The sequence below is a fragment of the Diorhabda carinulata genome, chromosome X (genome assembly GCF_026250575.1).
Source record: "Diorhabda carinulata isolate Delta chromosome X, icDioCari1.1, whole genome shotgun sequence".
NCBI lineage: Eukaryota > Metazoa > Arthropoda > Insecta > Coleoptera > Chrysomelidae > Diorhabda > Diorhabda carinulata.
The window spans coordinates 5,143,689-5,164,497 of record NC_079472.1 but is presented as its reverse complement, the minus strand read 5'-3'; the positions used below and the strand labels follow the sequence as shown (position 1 = coordinate 5,164,497).

The 20,809-nt window shown below is 32.2% G+C and overlaps 1 protein-coding gene across 1 annotated transcript in view; it reads right to left on the bottom strand.

Annotated features, from left to right (window-relative positions):
- Positions 1–3,430: 3,430 nt before the first annotated feature.
- Positions 3,431–20,809, bottom strand: part of LOC130901212 (ichor) — a 51,123-nt gene continuing 33,744 nt past the window's right edge. The window contains exon 2 of the mRNA XM_057812410.1: positions 3,431–19,193. Within this exon, the coding sequence (XP_057668393.1) occupies positions 17,685–19,115 (1,431 nt within the window). The 5' untranslated portion in view covers positions 19,116–19,193 and the 3' untranslated portion in view covers positions 3,431–17,684. The remainder of the gene's footprint in view (positions 19,194–20,809) is intronic.

The window sequence follows — 20,809 nt, the reverse complement described above, 5'->3', positions numbered from 1 at the left end:
TTATAGACAATGTTTTATAATTTAAGCGATATCGCAAATTCTTTTCCAACTACGAGCTTTTTTAAAAGATTTTTCTAGCCGTAATGACCTCGAACAAGTGGGTCTTCGTCTTATCTTTTCAACATACCTCTAAAATTCATCTTAGTTTTTGTCCTTTTACAAAATAATTTAAACATTGGATACTAAGAAGTTACAACGAGAAGACAAACTGTGAGGCTTCTCAAGTGTCTGAATCGTACCTGTGTGAGTGTTGGGCACTCATAGATAACGTGGTCTGCGGTTTTTTTCTCTTAAATTCACTAGTGACATTCCAGGTCGTCCGTGATGTCCATAGTCTGGAGACAAAAGGTCCATCTATGTTTACCTTACCTTATCTTATGCAAGGTATTTATATTTGAGAAATATATCGCTAGCTTACATCAGATCTATGTCTATTAGTTAGTTAGTTACTTTCAAGTCTACTCAAAATCATTAAATTATTCACTTCTTAATTGTGATGTAATTTGGTAATTCAGCCAAATTGTTAATAAACCTGATTAGAAGACAACGAAAAAATAAAGGTAACTTCAGAGCTAGGACACCAACACGAAGCGAGGGTTACAAACATACATGTTGAGGACAAAGCTAATAAAACCTTAGTTTGAGGCATAACATATTATCTAGATAGATAATGGATTTTCATTTTTATACTTTTCTATGTCTAATATCCCACATTCTAGACTTTTCAAAAGGCTTTGGATTAATGGATCAGCTGTAAGCACTGGGTTCTCTACTATCACATCAAGAAAGGAGAGCACAGTAGATCCTTTGGGTCGCAGTGTATACGATACGCCAAAATCCATACATACATACATATATGAATGTCCAATATCCAAAAATAATATTATTTTCAAATTTATCTATCTTTTATTATCTTCATTAATCTTTGATTATATGAGCATCACGAAAATATATTCTGATCAATTGGTAGATATCCTGAGTGTTTCTTACTAACTGTACTAACTAAGTTCAATATGCACGCTCATTGATTCACCTAATTTCGGTTTTTAAAAAGTGCCTATATCTTCTAGCAATGTTTGATACTACGTTCACTAAAATCCCAAATATGTTCCATGCTTATCAAACCACTGATTTTCGATTGCTCGGAAATCGACGATCTTGACGTTTTATGGCTGCTCTAAGACATCCTGAGCTCCTGGTTTCATAATCTCCATGAGCCCAAACCAGATTAACACTACAACATAGATCTGGTGAAAACTGTTATTATCGATACAGATAACTCAACCATCCCATTACTCCCAAAGTTGTTTTATTCAATTCACAATTTGAGGCTAGTTTTTCCAGCCTATTGGGGCATCACTGACCAAAAATTTGAAGATTTGAAACATCATTTTATATTTAAAAGAGGAAATTTACTGCTATTATGACAAAATTATTGTATTTTAGTAAAGTATTAGATCAAAACCAGGCATACAAGTTGATATATTAACATAACAAAATGTGAGCAGTGAATTGAATACATGATCAAAACCGTTTCAGAACATGATTTGTACATTTTGAATTGTAGCCATACGACGCTTCACAACAATGACTGGAGTGTATATCCGCATATTCCTTAATTCTTGGTGTGTGTTATACTTAGCTCAGGCTCTTCTGCAGTATCATCAAGTAGATCTATGTCATTTTGCAGATTGCTATAATAATGTTTCAGTACCTCAAACTACAAATGAGTCACAGGAAAATTGTACCCATGATTTACCAAGCGTACCTAGAACTGGTGCTTATGTGTAACTAGGGCCATGAAATCATGCCCAATAGCTGTACTAGAAGAGATTCTAAATCTTCTACATCTCCACATAGTACCGGAGAGCGTGACAGGGAAAACATCACTTAGAATGTTGAGAGACGTAATCACCCAAGAAAAACTATCCCTAAATAATGACCAAACCTGGGACATGCCTCAGGATAATAACACCGTACAAGAAATGAACAGAAATACCTTTAAATGATATAGGGATGGAACTAAAATAGCAGACATAACTGGAATATCAGCCCAGAACCAAACTCTCTAAAAGTCTGGGAAACTGGCTCGCTAAAGTAGGGGCAGACAAACCCTTTAAGGGAGCTGAACCCTTTTATGGTATCAACTACGGAACAATAGAAAAAGCACTGGAAAACCGGTTCCAAATCTTCATGGTATAATATCAATAGTTTCCTGCATGTTTGGTGATTTTAGAGGCCTCTAGTCTTGTTACTCTGTTATTCCCACTCCTTTTAAAAAGTCCAGAATATGTAATGGCTTTAATTGCCAGATATCTTCGTCTTCGAAACAAAGCGATGAGCTCACAGGGCAAGACCAGAATCTATAAAACGTGTGTGAGACATATTCTCACACATGCCTCAGGAACCAGAGCCGAGACATCAACAACAAAATGAATAATGAGAACCACAGAGATGAAAATACTGCGAATCAACAAGGGAGTCACCCTCAGGGACCGAATAAGGAGTGATGACATAAGATAAGAATTGGGCGTACAGGATGTGGTGAGATGGGTCAGGGCACGAAAAAGATTTACGTAGAAAGAATACCAAAAGCCAGATGGGCAAAGTGAGCTAAAACTCAGAGACTGAACACTCGCAGATCTGTAGGCAAACCACCAAAGAGGTGCTACGAGAGCTGGAGCTCAGCTTCTTAGGAAGATCCAGGAAAAAGGCCAAACGTACAGGATTGAACATGACCTAGTCCTATTGAAAGAGGAAGAAGAAGAAGAAGGTCTTCTATTTCATACGCTCCCAGGTGTAGGGCTTAGTTCCGTAGTGTTTCATCCCTGTGCAATAAAATCTGCATACCGCATTATCTGCTAAGTCTAGTGTCATCAGATATTTGTTGAGGTGACAGAGCCCCAATACGACTCCTTTTTGTACTACTCTTACTTAGGTTGATATATTCAGCAGATCTTCTATTGTTATAGTTTTCTATGAGAGTCTTTGTCTGTCTCACCCCTGTAGGTTGTCCCAGTAATTTGTTTTGCTCCTATCCACCTCCTATAATGGCTGTATACATTTTGATGTAGTTGAAATTTACCCAAAACATTGGAATTATATTAAGTACGTTCCCTAATATATCAAACTGTAGAGATAAAAAATTCTTCTACAGCATCCGCCGTATGAAAAACTGCTTTAATCAGCGATGAGAGATTAACATTAAGTAAGATCGAAGGTTTTGTAAATTGATTTTGAAGAAAAATTATATCATATCACTTGAAAAGCTCCTTTTTTGTTTTATTGTACAATACAAATACGATGACTACCTCCATTTTTTCTTGTTTCACGATGATATGAAGAGGTATAGGCCAACAACTAAAGATTGCTAAAAAGCTGAATCCGGTCCTGTTTATTATAAAGAGGAATGTATGAAATAAAAGTGAGATATTTAGAAACTTTTATATTAAAGATAGAGGTGTTTATAATACAAAATCAACACAAAACAACAATAAAAGAATAACAATATACTTAAAGACTAACATCTTTAAAAATGATTCATCTACCTATTTGCTAATTTGTACAGGACGTTAATTCAGCCAGGTCTTTTTAAAAAATGTACACAACAAAGAATAAACGTTATACATTTATTTTTATAAAATCAAACATTCACAACATAAATTTCGAAATATTACAAGAGTTTAATAAATAAGAATTTTTATTAATCGTGTAATCCCTTTTTAAAACTAAATTAAAAGTTTTTTAGGAATTAGTATTGAAATGATGTTTATAATTTCATTCAGAACCAGTGCAAACATTTTATAAAATAAATATGAAAAAAAATATCATGAAAACCACTCTTTTATCGGAGAATTGTGAGGTTAAACGCAGTGGATTTGTCTAGCATATTTTTATCGTTAAAAACATTTAAGATTACAAACAGAGGTATCAAGTATTTCTCTGGAAGCTAAAAATGATATAAGCCCAACAAAAAATTGATGTACTTATTTTGTAAAAAATTCAATAGTTATTTATGTACCCTATCAAGGGTACGATTTTTATGCCCCGAGGGCGACAGCCTTTGGCCCGACGATTCATAAGTCTCCCGAGGGTATCAACCTATTAGTACCCGTGGTGTATTTACTAATTGATATCACAACAGTTCTTTCAAATAATAAATACTCTTTTTATATATGAATTGGTTCAATAAATTTTCTTTTTACTTGCGATATTACCTAGATATTATTGTCTGCGATTTCAACGATGATGAGATATGTATTAAAATATTTAATGAGAAAATGAAACTAGATGTTGGTATCGTTGCAGAAATTTCAAAAAAAGCTTGAAGCGCAAAGCAAAACTTTTTTCGAGAAAATCTAGAAACTGATATAACAAATAGTATCATTTATTAACAAAACTGTGCGGCGGGTTATATATTTAATGGTATAGAAGACTAAAATGGCAAATAAAAATTTTGATATTGATAAAACAAAAAAAAGAGGTTTTACCATGGCATAAAAATGAAATGAAGAATTGGAAACTGAAACTGAAAAGAGATTATATTTCTTTGTGGTCACATGGCTTATGGAAAAAAATTATTTTTACCCTAAAAACAAGGCCACTGTTCTTTACAACGTTAAAACGTCTATATTATTGCAAAATTTTTATGTTTTAACCACCTCAAAAAGTACACTGTTCATTGTCGAACCCTTCTAGCAGAAGTTTGGAGCAAATATCATTCGCCGAAGCATCATGGTAGATGAAAAAGTAACTCAGCTGCTGGTATTTAGAAAACATGATATATTTTACCTACTACACTTCAGAATTAGTTGAGGGCTCAATATATTACAATGCAAAAGAATGTACAATCACTTGCCAATTGAAATCAAATGGATATTATCTTTTTCCGCATTCCGCAATAATTTGAGGGCATATTTACTGGAAAGTGCTTTCTAGTCTGTCAACAACTCCTATTCGAATAATAATATTTAATTCCGGGCATGCTGTATACTGGTTTAATTTTGCTATAGACTCATATACTAATTATTACCTAACATTTTGTTATTAATTGTGATTTTCTTCTGTATATTGAAATTTTGTTTTATTTGCATCTTTATTTAGTATATTTTTATATTTGTTTTGTAGTTTTTACAAGCTTTCGTCTACAAATTGTAACAATTTTTGATGCAGGAGATTTAATAATCTCCGTCTATACTACCAAATCTATGGCGCTTTTAATATTTTGCAGCTGCAAATTGATTAACAATAAATCCATTCAACTAATAAAGATCATTATTTTTTTTTGTTTAGTGATTGGTTTAATTCCAAAGATTGGCCAAAAATATATTTCAATCACAATTCTAATATTCGACTCAATTTCTTTGACTGGTGTACGACTCCCATCGATACCAGATTGGTTTTGCAATTTAGGTGTGACATCTCTCGACTGTATCAAGTGACTGATTGACGACTTGATAATAAATTTCTAAATAATTATATACTACACGAATACCGGACCAATCGCTATCGTTAATTGTGTTTTTCTCTAGTTGATTGATGAGTGAGAATTTGAAAAAATGGTTATATTTATTAACATATAATTTCAAATTTCTGGACGTTCGATAATAGTTTCATAAGTTGAGTTCACACTTACAGATTATATTTTTTCGTCATCTCTCATGTTTATTTTGTAAATGAGATGGACATTATGTTAAATAGTGTTTCTGAAAGAATCTAAGCTGAGCTTCCTCCTTGTATTGCAATTTTCACGATAATAACACCCCCATTAATGTTTCAACCGATAGAGATATGAAAAATATTCACACACCCTTTATATCGTTGGGTAGTTTCTTCCTCCAAGCATTAATTAAAGAAACAACAACAATTATGGAACAATGCCACTGTTATGTACACGAAAGGCAGCATCCCAGATCTACAGACAAACAAACTGGTTTTATGTCAAAATAGAGAACAAAAGCAGGCTTCCTAACCGAATATGGAACAAATGGTTACTTCCAGGTTATATAATAATTAATAGAAAAAAATGTGGAGAGCAACAAGCCCATAGTATTAGTATTCTTCGACTATGAAAAGGCATTTGACTCCATAAACCACCATGAATTCTTTAAACGTATCGCAAACTGCCGTATAGACCACCGCTATATTTCTATATTTTAATTTAATACTCTTGAGTTTTGTCGAATGAATTTAGAAACATCCTGTATATAACAATAAAATGTATTTAATTAGCTCCCATTTTGCAACATTTTTTATGAAACAATTCCAAATGGTTTGGTTAAATAGACTTTTTATCAGTTCTGGAAATGATTCAGTTTTTAAAAAAGGTTACACATATTTTTTATTAGTGCATCGAATACACCCTGTACATTTGTGTGAAAAAAAATCTAGAACGTATCTTTTTTACAATATTGCATAATTTATATCATTTCTATACATGATTATCACAATCGACAAACTAATTCAGTTAAATCAATTAATGGAAAACATCTAGAATAGTTTTTTGGACAAAAATATGGTGTGCCTTCAATTTAACCACATTTAACACTTTCAAAAATATATTTTGTAAAATTCTGCACCAGTATAAAATTGATCCCCATACTATAAACAGAACAAATATATGTTCTAAGTTAAAGACAAGGCTTTCACAAATTACTTATCTGGAAAAAACGTTGGTAATTGTAAAAGGAAGAAGAAAAAGCGATATGCAAGCTCTATGACGATTTAGATCCATGGAAGCTGATTCTAAAACAAATTATATACACTGGTCCAAATTTCCCATATAATTTTTCACACCATATCCTATATTTAGGAATATTTATTGAAAATTTGGTTAAACAAAGACCTCAAAGACATTTTTTGCAGCGAAATTTTAGTCAACATGGGTAAATTATTGAAAATTGAAATAATATTTGTAAGATATTCAAATTATTCATGAAGAACTTCATTTTTTCGCAGCTATAAAACTTTGGCACATCATGAAATAAGTCAGAACCGATTGGTAATAACTTCATCATCTTGCCAAAGCTTTTTCTATGCCTTGAAATCTTTTTGTACGTCGGGCAGACTAAGCGATCCGTTAATGTTCAGTTTAAAGAGCACATATGGACGGATCACACAGCCGTAATCACGGAATAAATATAAATAATGTGAAATATTGGAAAATTGTATACAATAATAAATTTTTTGATGGATTTGAAAGCTTATTATTAAATGTAAGAACAGTTTAAATAGGGACAAAGAGCCTATTCCTTACAGCCCACTTTATAGTTTAATAGTTAAGAAATAAAATTGAAGATTCCCGTCAAAGAGATTTTCCGGTTGAAATTAATTATCGTGGGAGAAGGTTCATTAGTGGGAAAATTTAGTATAAAACAGGTAAGTCAAGTTAGTCTCTGAAGATGATAACTTGGTTATCGAAATGCGCGTCAGACAGTGTTATTATGAGTGTTGGTGTAGTGGTAGTGTAAACAGTGTGTTCAGAAAGAATATCACTTGTTTTCTATATATGTAACAAAAGAGAGCCTGTAGATTATCTCAGATTTCCCAGTCGAAAACAGCAACTATGTTTGAAATTGGTTACAGTAGATAATGTAAAGATAAAGATTGATTATTTTGGTGTGATTAATAGAAAAAAAATTCAGTTGGTGACATATGATCTATGATATTTGTACCAGTACTAGATTTCATTACTATCAAGCATCTTTTTGTCATCGAAACCAGTGTCCTTTGAACGACGTTTAATCTGAGAAACATTTTGAAGTCATGGGCTGTTGAAGCTGTACATTTGACGAATATGCTTATTGGAATGATAAAGCAACTAAATATCTTTTGTCAAAGCTTCTTCTTACTACTTAAGTAAATATTTGAAGATTCTAAATATATTCGAGATCGAGAAATATCCATAATCAAAATAAACAGTGAACATTGTCTTAACTTTGATGTGCTTTACTGGCATGCTTCCACTGACCAAACTGTCAATTTATTTCTAGACCGTATCATTAAGCCCATCCTCTATCAACAGAATTCTTCTAGCTAATTTTTCAAAATTTTAGCAGCATTTTGTAGAAATTTGTTGATTTATTTTTTCTTGGACTTAGCACGTTCAGTTGGTAACTACGCGTACAAACAAGTTCCTGAAGATTTATTGGTGGCACTCATGTCCTACAGAGATCACTAGGAAGTATGAAGGAAGTTTTGGAAATAACCTTATTTCTTACTCACCTCGGTAGATTGGGAAAAATTGAAGAACTTACTGACTTCACTATAAACACTTTTTGATCTATTTTTTGTCAATTTCTGAGTTGGGAAAATTTTAAGCTTTGGGTACCAAATGATTTTCATGAACTTGGGAAATATAAATCGCGAATCTAGATAATCATTTGAAGAGAAAATATCACATCACCTTTGACATTAAATTTGTTAATTTTTGGGTCGCATTACGTCACGTTTTTGTTCCGTTCGCAATTTGTACGTACATGACTTGAAAATACGATGTATTGTTTATCAAAATGGAGGCCACAAGATGCAGTATTCAAAGACAATATGGAAATATGATGTTTAGTAGCGAAATAATTGATTTTATTTTTCAGAAAACTACATTTCAAGCTTAGCTTATGATATATAATTTGTTCGAAGTATAATAAACGAAAAGAGCTGAGCTGTGGCTATTTTTTGTGATGAATCGACACATTGAAAGCCAAAACCTTGTGGTACTACCATTGGCGAACAAAAGTATGAAATTGATTATAATTTCTTATCAAATAGTGAAATTAAATAGTTAACTAGATTCTTATAGTATTAAAATTGACACACGCGAGAATTTTTTTCTTAAAAGTTTCAAATCAAATATTAAAAGGAACTGGTTGTTTTAGAAAGATATTTTGGAATTTAAGATTAGTCATAGAAAACACCACACCACGTATTCTACAAAAATGAGTTTTAGATAAAACACTAAGTGAAGTTTTTTAAGGTAGAGTCAGACGATTTGATAAATATAAATCAAGAAAAGTATTTGTTTTTTTTATATTTCATCTATTGTCTATTTTTATGAATGAGAGAGGAATAAAATGATGAAGCATTAATCATTTTCACAAGTTAAAACTTTTTTCCATAGTTCTGGACAGTTTATGATTATAAAAGACCAATAAAAGCCCAAAATAGACTATAGCTAGTTGCAAAATGCTACACCACAATCACATGTATAAGGCAAAGGACGAATATTCCGTGTGCAATAAGTCCACCATTTTTTGACTGTTGCCCATAAAAAATCTAACAAGATGCTTTATTCACTTTTGTCAAAAACACCTGAAACAATACACGATATGGTATTGACCCATCGAAGATTAAAAATGCTGTAGATTATGGAAGTTCCATGTTTAAATAAAATAATTTAACAACTTTGAATTAATGTTTGACATTAATCAAGCATAATATGGTTGAGGTTCTGCGTCGTAAACGTGGATCCGCCGCAATATATTAGAGATCTAACAGGGGGCTTCTCGAGGCGAGTTTGTGTTAAAGAAGACCAAGATATATGTTTCGGATGCATGTTGTATATCTATTCAACAGTAGTTGACCTCAAATAGAGAATATTATACCAATTGAACCAACGCATTTGGTAATTGAACATTGTATTATACCAGGATAATGCAAGGAAGAATCCTTAGAAATTCCAGTATTTTTTTTGTTTTTCACCTGAAGAACTAACCCGAAAATGGGTCTGATTCCTATGATGGAATCTCTTCATGAACAAATACTTATTTTGGGGACATTGACAAAACGAACATAATAAAAAACTTGATGAACAGGTAATTTCCCTAATAAGAAGTGATATGTTAATATTGAATGATGCATTAATACCAAAGTAGGTTAGAAACTTGACACTCGACAAGTGATAATGTCAGTTTCCAATTCTTACTTTGTTTATTAGATAATTATACAGGCTTAAAATTTGTAGGAATGCCCATCGTAATCTAGGGCTTTAACCCAATCAATCAATAATCATTTCCTAATTATTTGTTTAGCGTTTATGTATATAATGTATTTATGATTGTAGTTTAGTCTTGGTCTTCAGAGGGGACTCGCAAAACGAATAAACGAATTGTATTGATCAGTAAACGTGATCGACAACTCACTAGGCCAGAGATATCAGCTAAGATCAATGAATCTAGGGATCTGTTTTTGAGTACTTCTACAGCGAAATGGAGATTGAGAGAAATTTGTTTTTTTTGATGGGTGGCAGTGAAGAAGTCAAAATGAAATTAAGAGGTACTCTTTGGCTAAATAATATAAAAAAGCATGAAGAGTGAGTGAGAGTTTTATGGAGTGAAGAGCCAAAGCTTGAAGTTTTTGTGTGTAAGAGTAGAGTGTGTGCAGACCAAAGAAATAATGTACAACACAGAGGTGATGGTTTGGGGATATTTTGGAGGAAGGATAACTGGAAACCTGGTAAAATTTGAAGGGATTTCGATTAAAGAACACTGTAAAAAATATAGAAATATAGGAAAATATAGTACGTTCTGGTCAGCGCCGTTCGAAAAAAAACTTAACCTCCAGACAACGATCCCAAGCATTCCTCGAAGCTATGCAAAGAGTATTTTTAAGAATTGGATAGGAATAACGTACTGAAAGCAATGATTTAGCCATCATAGTCGCCCGACCTCAACTCGATGAAATTGTGAGACAAATTGGTCAGGGAAGTTAGTGTCTTTTTTTTACTTAACAATTTTGGAATATTCTGAAAAACGAATGGAACCAAATAGATGACGATCATTTTTCCAAATTGTTATAGACAATGCCATCTGAAATAATGAGAGCAAAAAGAAAAGAACTTTTGTTTGTTTGTTGTTGTGTATTTGAGACCTTGGTAAAACTATTCTTTGAGCTTAGATTCAAAATACTGTTGCACTGCACTTTCAATATCTCATGCAAGAATCTCACCATGAATCTAATAGTAATCTGACGGTGCAGATTCTCACAACAGTTGTTCACTATATACCTCGGCATTGATAGTTCGACCACATAATGCCAACAGACGTACAAGATTTTCGACCTCTTTTTTGACGAGTTCTGCTTTGTCCTTTGTCTAACCATTGATTTTCCATGATCGGGTTGTTAAGATAAATCCACTTTTCATTACAAGTAACAATCCGTCTGATGAAACATACATTTTTCTGCAGGACAAGGAGCTGTTTAGACACCTTCACTCGACGATTCGCTTGAAACTCCGTTAGTTTGTGTGACAACATATATAGATCTTACCTACTGATTTTAAACGGTTATGTATGGTATCTTTAGAAGATCTGAGGGAGTCTGATAATCGGCGAGTGTTTATACTAGGTTGATTTTCTGCTGCTTTCCTTGTAACCACAATATCCCACGTAAGTGGACGATAACTGTGTCTTCTCTTTTAATTTTACATATATTCCTTACTACTACGGCTGCTATAAACTTTAGTTTCCAATAATGTCTTAACTATTCAAGAATTTCATATTTATGGCACTCCACACTATTTATTATAAAAACGTATGCGTTGTCAGTAACTACTTATGAGACAACCTCTGTATAATAATAATAACGAAAACGTCTGTGGTTTTAACATTGTTGGTTTCTTCAACTGATTTCTAACAGCAAAATTGAGACGAAATTCTTGTGGAAATTATCACCGAAGTAAAAACTCTTTGGTACGCTTGATGGTAAACGATTTTCTTCAAGTAATGTGCAGTGAACCACTAATTTTCTGAGGCTGAAGAATGCTTTAGAATTAAAGCATTAATGGGGAAACTGTGTTAACCTAAAAAGAGATTACCTTGTGATTGAATTTGACAAAAAAATATTCATTAGTTGCAGTTCTGTTTCCAGATTCTACAATACTATCATTTATTTCTTGTTCCAGTTTTCCACCTTCCAACTTTTGATCTGCTCTATTTTTGATTCTTCTACTGTTATTTTGAGTTTCATTAATATCATCTCAATCTTTGCTCGTTCATTTTTATATTCTATATTTGTAGACAGTCATGGTATAGAAAAAAGTTTGAGTTAAAAATTTTCTCATCTATTACTATGTCATTTGCATATAGTAGTACAGAAATTTTAAAGTTTTCCAGTTTACGCCTCTACACTGTTTTATTTAACTTTTTGTTATTTTTATTGCTTCATCTTGAACTATGTTTAATGATAATGGGCTTAATTTACATCCGTGCTTAATTCCTTTTGTAGTTTATTACTCCGCATCAATTTTTCTTCCGTACAATACTTTTTTAGAATCTATAAGACGTTGATGAATCTCTCATAATCTAATTTCCATACACTTTTTGTGAGCTTCGGTTGGAATGACCTTCAGTACCCTACGTAATATACTTATTACAGTTTTAGTCGAATCATAGTGCGATTCCAGACGTAGATTTTTCAATTTCGAAAGAGGAAAAGTCACAGGGTGCTAAATCTAGAGAATACGGTGGCTAAGCGATTATTCTCGTTTCGTATTGGGCCGAAAAAAATGTGTCACAATCTTGGCAATTTTTTCTTGTGTGTCAGGGGCGGGGTAAAAGGATTGGCCAGTACAGAATCAGGATCAAAAGTGATGAAAAATACGTGGAGAATACGTGTTTTAAAACGTGCAAGTAGAAAATCTAATTTTTGATTATTTCCTCTTGAATGTTGAAAATTGATCTAATCAGTTAATATATGTTGCAATTACATGATACAATTATTGTATTTAAATTGAGATCTATTCACCATAATTTCAATTAAATAGGCAGAAGTTAATATAAAAACGCAAGAACAAAATAAATAACTAACACTAATTTACAAACATTTACAAAAAGTACAAAAAATTCGTTGTTATAAAGATGAAAACTATGGAATACATAAAATATAGATTTCTCTGAATTGTCTTTTTTACATATTGTACACGTATAAAAATATGAACTTCATCAATAATTATTTGTAAGCCGGTATTTTGGTATTTTGCTTTAAAATCGTTGAGAATAATATATGTAGAAAAATAATCATTTTTGTGTTGTTAAATTTCCTCAATTTTAAAGCACAATTTCCAAAATCTACCATCTTAAGACTATATTTTATAGAATAATTTGATAGTTACATATTTCGGCATATTAATCAATAAGATTTTACGTTTAGGGAACTTTGTGAAAGCACAATTACTTTACTTAAATATTAAGTATGTCTATCACAAAACTGTGTGTCACAAAACCTGAGAAAAATAAACACTATTCCTTTTTTACATATTTTTCAAGATTAAAAGTTTAATAAATAATATATTTGGACAGTTGAAGCAGAGGTTATATAAATTAATGTTTAGGTTAGACCCAAATATTCAATTTTCCAAAAATGGTATACTAATTTTGCTTACCACCTCAAAAAATATTTTAATAAATAATAAAAGTACATACTGGGAAAAAGAAATGGAATTGAATTCGAAAATTCATACCGTATATCAATAAGAATAGTGGGACAATATTTTAAAAAACAAGTAATGAATTTCAAATATATGTTAGGGCTAATCTAAACGAAATACAGCAAAAACTAATTGTTTCAATATTTTGTTATTTAATAAACAATAATTTAGTTTATATTTTATCTATTGTAAATGATATTCAAAATATTGAAACACCTTTTTTGTGGCAGGGTATAGATTTTATTGAAATATACAGTACTTTCATTTCAACTATTCGATATCGTATGAAATATTGACATCAAATCTAGGCAGGAAATATAAAGCTGTGTCTACACTATGTCGATCGACATCACTCGACTTTGTCGAACAAGTTTGTCGCCTGACTTTTTCGATCCATGTCGTGTCGAGTCGAACCCGAACCGAATCAGGGCGGTTCTGATCAAAGGGAGTCGAATCGAAAGCAGCGGTGTGAACGTGTCGCTTCGACCTCGTGATCGGAGTTACCTGTGGAACGCCAGTGATCCGAACTATAAAAATAAAAGACATGACGGTTTTTGGAGATAGCAGTGTCGTTCGGTATTGAAAAACACCAGTCGATCGACATAGTGTGGACACAGCTTAAGATTTTAATAGATACTAAATCTAAACAGGCCGTTTAATACACTTTCATAAGGAACCGAGAATGAAGGATATAAGATAAAACGAAATATATAGAGTTACAGTATGAAATATGTTTAGACCAGAAAAAAAAATAGTCTCGAAGATTATTAGACTTAGTAGTGAGTATGAAAATTCGAAGTATCTTTTATTATCACGTGGAAGACAGCTAGAAAGCCTACAGCCCCAGATTATCGCTAGATGTTGATATTAATCAGAGCAGAAGAAGAAAATATGGAAAAATGGCGATAAAAGTTGTTAGACATTGCTTATGAAATCAAAAAATATCTTAGCAGAGCAATCGAAGGAAAAAATACCGATATACAAGTGGTTTCCAAAGTATGAGGATTGGACGTATATAAATATTTATACATTTCTTTAATTTCTTATTTCTTGGACTTTTTGATGTATTAATGTATCTTAATGTTCTTGATTTTTGGTCTCTTGTGTTTTAGAATTAGTTTTCTTAATAATTTTTGGAAGATAACTTCATTAAAAACGCTAATTTCAAAACAGACGAGACCTAAAATCTTACTAGAATTCTCATAGGAAACAAATAGGGAGAAAATCAATGGTAAAATAGAGGGAAATCACGAGAAACAGCCAAAGAATATTAGGAAGAAAATGGAACTCCGACCTGAAATTGGAGTAGTAAATTACAACCAATAATTCAAATTTGATTATCATAAATTCTTCTTGAGCGACTAGTGCTTGATTTAACTCCATTTTCAGTTTATTAAACTACACCATATTATACCGATAAGTATTAAATGACTATTTCTTACGTTTTTCTGGTCGTACAATTCATTATTAAAAATAATAACATCTTAACAGTAAATAATTATTCCTTATAGATGGAGGAGATAACAAGGGCTCAATCGGTACAGTAAGAAAATTGTAATAAAATCTTTAACTATATATGTATTGTGTTGTAGTTTTACTAATTGGAAAGTTGAAGAAATACTTTAAGAATTAAATATATTGATCAAAAGCTAGATATTTGTCTTTTGCAAATAGCTTTGAAGTATATTTATTGTTTCCCAAAGTATTTGTACACGAATATTGAAATGAAGCACTGTATTAATAAATGACTGGGTTAAAAAATTGATGCAATTGTAATATTTTAATCATAAATATACTGTTTTATAGGAATTTCGAATTAAAATTTTGAACTTATGGGGACAATAAATTCATAGATATAGATAAAATTATCTATGAACCGGTCAGGTTTAGTTTTAACAGAAAACTTTTTAAATAAAATTAACAAACAATATCTCGAAATCATCTGTTACTATTGAAGAATAAGTATAGTTTTTACAAAAGTAATAAACAGGTGATTTTCGATAAGAGTAAAATAAAATAAAAACTTTATTAAGATAAGCGGTAATAATAAAGTATTTGAATCCTAGTGACGAAGAATATATAAACGATAAAAGTTGCAAAATAAAGAAATATACATATTTCTATCACCTAAAAAAGTATGTGATAAAATGTGTATTTCTTCTGTACGTTTTATCGCCATTTATCTGATTTAATTAAATTAACCAGAGCAACTTCAAGTTTTCATAGATAAAACCATTGTTTATTTTCTTGCACAGTTATGACTAGATATTACAATTGCTTTTTCAAAAAAGATTTGTTCATATGAAATATGTACATGCCTTTGTTAGAGATAATAATTGCACATTGTCCATAAATGGGATTCTTTTTTGAGATTCTCAATGAGGTACCTGTTTTTATAGCACGTTAGAAGACATTAGACCAAAAACAAAACATTTACAAGTTTTTTTTTCTATTTAAAATTTAGTTGGTATTTTATTTTGAAAATTCAACAAATTATTATCCTTTCAGGACTCGTTCGATTTTATAAATGCAGTTTTATAAATAGTTTCTATACATATATATTTTCAAATAAATGAACAGTTTGTTGTTATCATCAATCAAATTTGCAGAATAATTTACTAACAATCAATAGAATACCTGGGAGATTCCATTAGTTCTGAATTTGTATTAGAAAATTTAACTTTATCAGTTTTGAAAGATCCAAGATGATAACTATATAAGTAAATTTGTAATAATTCAGAAAATTGGATATTGTTATAATAGTTTATGTTCCTTCATTTATAACAATGGAATAATGGGTAGCAGATTTATACGGGCCTTTATAGAATGCTAAAACAAGCATCGCAATTAGTAGACGACTTTAGAAATGGTGAAGAAATTCCATGAGGCAATACTGGACTTCAAAACGTACAGTAAGTTGCACACTATCTCGAAATTTGGCTGTATGCAAGATGATTGTCACGTTTGCTGTCCCACTGAATAAAACAGTGGCGTGAAGATTTTTGAATTGAGTGTTTAGCAAAGTTTTATAGCAAAAGGTACATTGTCATAAACCTTGATTCATGAGATGATAGAACAATCAACACAATACACTGATAAGAAAAAACGGCTCTAAAAAAGAAAGAAATCAATTGAAAACGATTGAGAAGATATTGCACAACCTGACGAGTCCTTCATTGCAATGACCACAATTAATTATACAGAGTTTCGTGTTTCCAAACTTACAAAAATAACTCGGTCTACAATGATGTTAGCAATTAACGGTTATTTTCAGTTTTAATAATAAAAAAAACAAGAACCTTGTTGAGAAAAGTGTGAAGGTGTGATATTATGAGATAATATTGAAAAATGGATATGTTTTTCCATAATAATTATACTTTAGTTGTCTACAAAAGGTAGTTTTATATTTTTAGGATTAAAGGCAAAACATTTGGGTTTTTTTTAACATTTCTACCCACCAAATTCCGTTACATGTGGTTCGTACATCACATCTTATATGAGAAAAATATTTTAACCGGTTGTTTCGGTGTAATTTTTGCTTGTTTTTTTCAATTGGAACTGAAAATTGCTGGAAAACGAAAAAAATCTGTCATGCTCAGACGTTGTTAATATATTTATGTAGTATGTTTCTTTATTAACCTAAAAAAGCCTTATATGCAACGAACAACCACATACATTCAATATCACAGTGAAAAAGTATAATATGAAGATCTCAGAATAAAAACAGCTAAATGCATGGTAATCATTAAGATTTTAGAACATGTAATGACCTCTAACTACCTTGTTTTAAGCCTACAATCGACAACAATAGAAATTGAGTGGAACACGAATTGATTTTAGCATCTCATAGAAGAAGAAACCAAGTAAAAATATAACACAAATAAGAAGAAACTATTTTTTTACTATTAATTTCACATTACAAGTAAATTCGTAATTCTAGCATGAAACAAATTATAGGTTGACTCACCTTGTATAAAATAACTATGTCTTAAATGATTTATTCCGGGTAATTGAGTAATTAGTTAAATGTATCGGTTATAAAATTATCAGAAAAATTGTAAATTTCGTTTTTGGTCTGATCCAGCTTACTCAATATGTTTTGATCAATAAATGAAATGGAATTCTACTGATAACAAAGAGATCTTGAAGTGACAAATTTGATTTGGACGGATTATATTCATTATTTTGTACCAGTAAAGTTCCATTCAAATAATCGAATTTTATAACCTGCTATTTGTTCCATACAAACTGAACCTGTCTGTCTTCAATCTCGCCCGATTCTTTTATGGATCTGTTGATGTTTCAAAAGATGCGCCTTTTGTCTGAAAGCTTTCGCACACGTATCGCATCGGAAAGGTTTTTCCCCTGTATGGATCCTGACGTGAACTTTTATATTACTCTTATTTAAAAATCCGCGATTACAAATATTGCATCGATGTACCGGTTTTTCTTTACCCAAAAGACCTAAAGTCTGGTCTGTTTGGAAAACACTAGAAGTCGCTGGTTGCTGCTGCTTCTTCTGAGCTCTACTTCGGGATTTTTTAGGGGTATTAGGTGTGGTGGTTGTCGTATGAGGATAGTTTTGAAGCATATCAGGACTTGTTATCCTGTGGTCGTCATTTAAACTGTGAATGTATTGTGGGAGGAACCTTCCGTTGACAGTTACTAAGAGGTTATCCGTCGTAGATACTACGTTAGAAGGAGGACTGCTCGTTGATATCATATCGTTACCGTAATTCGTAGAACTGGGCATTTCTTGTTTAATAGGTGGACCGTTCTGTAGCCTATTTTGCAATAAAGGCATATATCCATGGGTTAGAAGAGTTTGTAACGTCGAACTAGATTGTTGTACTTGAACGTTGATTGGTTGAACCGATGGTATAACGAACTCAGATAAACCTTCTTGCGTTATTAATAAACCTTTTTGTTGGTCATCGATCCATGCGTCTAAATCCATCCAGCTACCTCTCGAACAAGTCGGACCTTCGCTGTCTGGATTATTATTAGGAACAGTAGTTGTATCAGCTATAGCTGAACTTATTATCGCCGCTATATCTTCCATATATTCTTCATTTTCTTCTTCTTCTTTCACAGTCGTTTCAGAATCTACGGCATTTTGACTGCAATCTTCATATTTTAAGGAAGATACTGAATCGGGATCTACACAATCCGTATAACTGTCACTAGAAAAAAATGCCTTAGTACTTTGTTCACTAGCTGAGTCTGCATTTGCGTTACACGTCGAACTAGATACAATGTTTTGTTCACTAAAATTATTGTAATTGTTGTTGGTCCCTTCGGGAATTCTTTGGGATATTGTATGATAATGGTGACCGGGTATACCGTTAATACTGAGATTAGCTGTGTAACCTGTGAAAGGTGGTAAAGGTTTCAATTCTGCCAGACTAGTATTTATATTTTGCGCGCTCAAAATAAGATTGTCCAACACTTCCATAGTATCTTTACTTTCTATTACGGCATCATCTTCGAGGGTGGTATCCAATAATAGTTTATCATTACCCAAGTTATTGATGTGACCGTCGAGGAGGAGCTTATGTGCGTCTATGAATTCAGGTTGTATATTGGAGCCCCAACAGGAGGAGATGAAAAGGGGGTCGACGTCGTCGACATGCGTGCCGTTATTGACTGCCATACTGGTACTTTGAGAGAAAGTGGGATATTTCATTGTTCCCATCAAGGAAGTACTCAGGAGGTGTGAGTTGTTGTTAAGGTAGCTGCATCTGGATTAAATGGGCTAGATTATTCTCCAAATCTGAAAAAAAATAACAATAATTAATAAACGCAATAGTTCGTGAACATATGAGTTGTAATATATTACAGATAATTATAATGCAGTTTCATATATGCAGTGTGTTTAGTAAATTGAGTGTCGTGTCTTAAAAAGAGCTGTTAGAGAAGCAAAGATACCGTTAATTATGTCTAATTCTCATGAGCTAATGGTTTGGTATGATAGGTGGAGGTTTAGAAAATTAAGGTTCTCAATTCAACCCCCTAGAAGTTTTTTTCTCGCATTATTCAGTTTAAATAACTGTACACTTATTTTCACGTATAATATTAGCTCTAGAAATTAAATTTTATAATTCTGGATAACCTTACGTATACTCTTTGTTTGGAAAAATCAAATTGATAAAATGGAAAGATTAAAAGCACAAGTATTTTAACGGATCATCATAAAAATAAGAAGTGAAGAGTTTCAAATAGGCATTTTTTTATGTAAAGAGCAAGCTCTTTACGATCCTTATTAAACTCGAGTAGTTCGAGATAACTGTGGATATTGATCTTGAGCTCATGGAGGTGGTATTGTTAGGAACAGACATACTTTGGTACCTGAATCCATAGGCTTGCCTTTCTTGGTGCTCATGAGCCAGATCTTGCAAATAATGCTCTAGGTGGGATTATGTTGGAGGGCTTGGATTTCCGTGGTAATATCGGACCACATATGGATCAATCTAGGCCTTCTAGAGGATTAAAAGCTGTTGCGGAGGAAAGGCCTTAAGAAGGCCTCCAATTTTTTGTGAAGCTGCCTCAGCTAATACAGTCGCGTGACTATACTCTCAACCTCAACACCCTACAAGCGAATTTGCTTAGATGGTGATATTTTAAATCTTTTTAAAAAACAGCAGCCTGGGTTTTCGCTGCATTAAACTCAGATTGCTTCCACCCTACTCTAGAATGTTTTTTAGATCGGTATTGATGGTAATGATCTGTTGCTGCTTACGAAACTATTGATCGGGTTTGTCTCTTATTCATAGTTAATGAAAGAAACTAATCAGAAGAGTGAGTGAGTGAGAAATGACTGCATAAAGTCATTGAAATTGAGTAGATTGAAATGTTTATAAGTCTGTCAGAGACAAAACCAAAGAAAAATCAACTAAGTAGCGATTATTGTTAGCTATACCGTGGAATTTATAATCCTTACAAAGTAAAAAAATGCCTCAAGGATTTTCACACATAATATTAGTGATAAAGAAAACTGATGAGAATTGATATAGAAGGATATGGAATAAGGAATTGAAAACAAATGGACCTCAGATGTAGAAATGGTATGGAAGCGAAGAGAGTTAATAAAAAAAGGGAAATTGAGAACTAATGGAAGGAAGACCATCAGGACTATGAAGATTGAGATGAGAAGACTAAGTGAGGGAAGACATGAAAAAGTAAATAATCAATACGTTGGATACAAGAATAATAGGAAAGGATGGACCAGATTAAGGCAAGAAGTTAACAATCATAAACATTTGAAGAAAGAAAAAGGAAGAAGAAATCATGTGCAGAAATTCACCGTAATCAAAAATCGTTTCAAAGAGTTTCAAAGAGTGACACTATTCTCCTGGGAAAATATCGGTTTTATATATAATGTCTTAACTA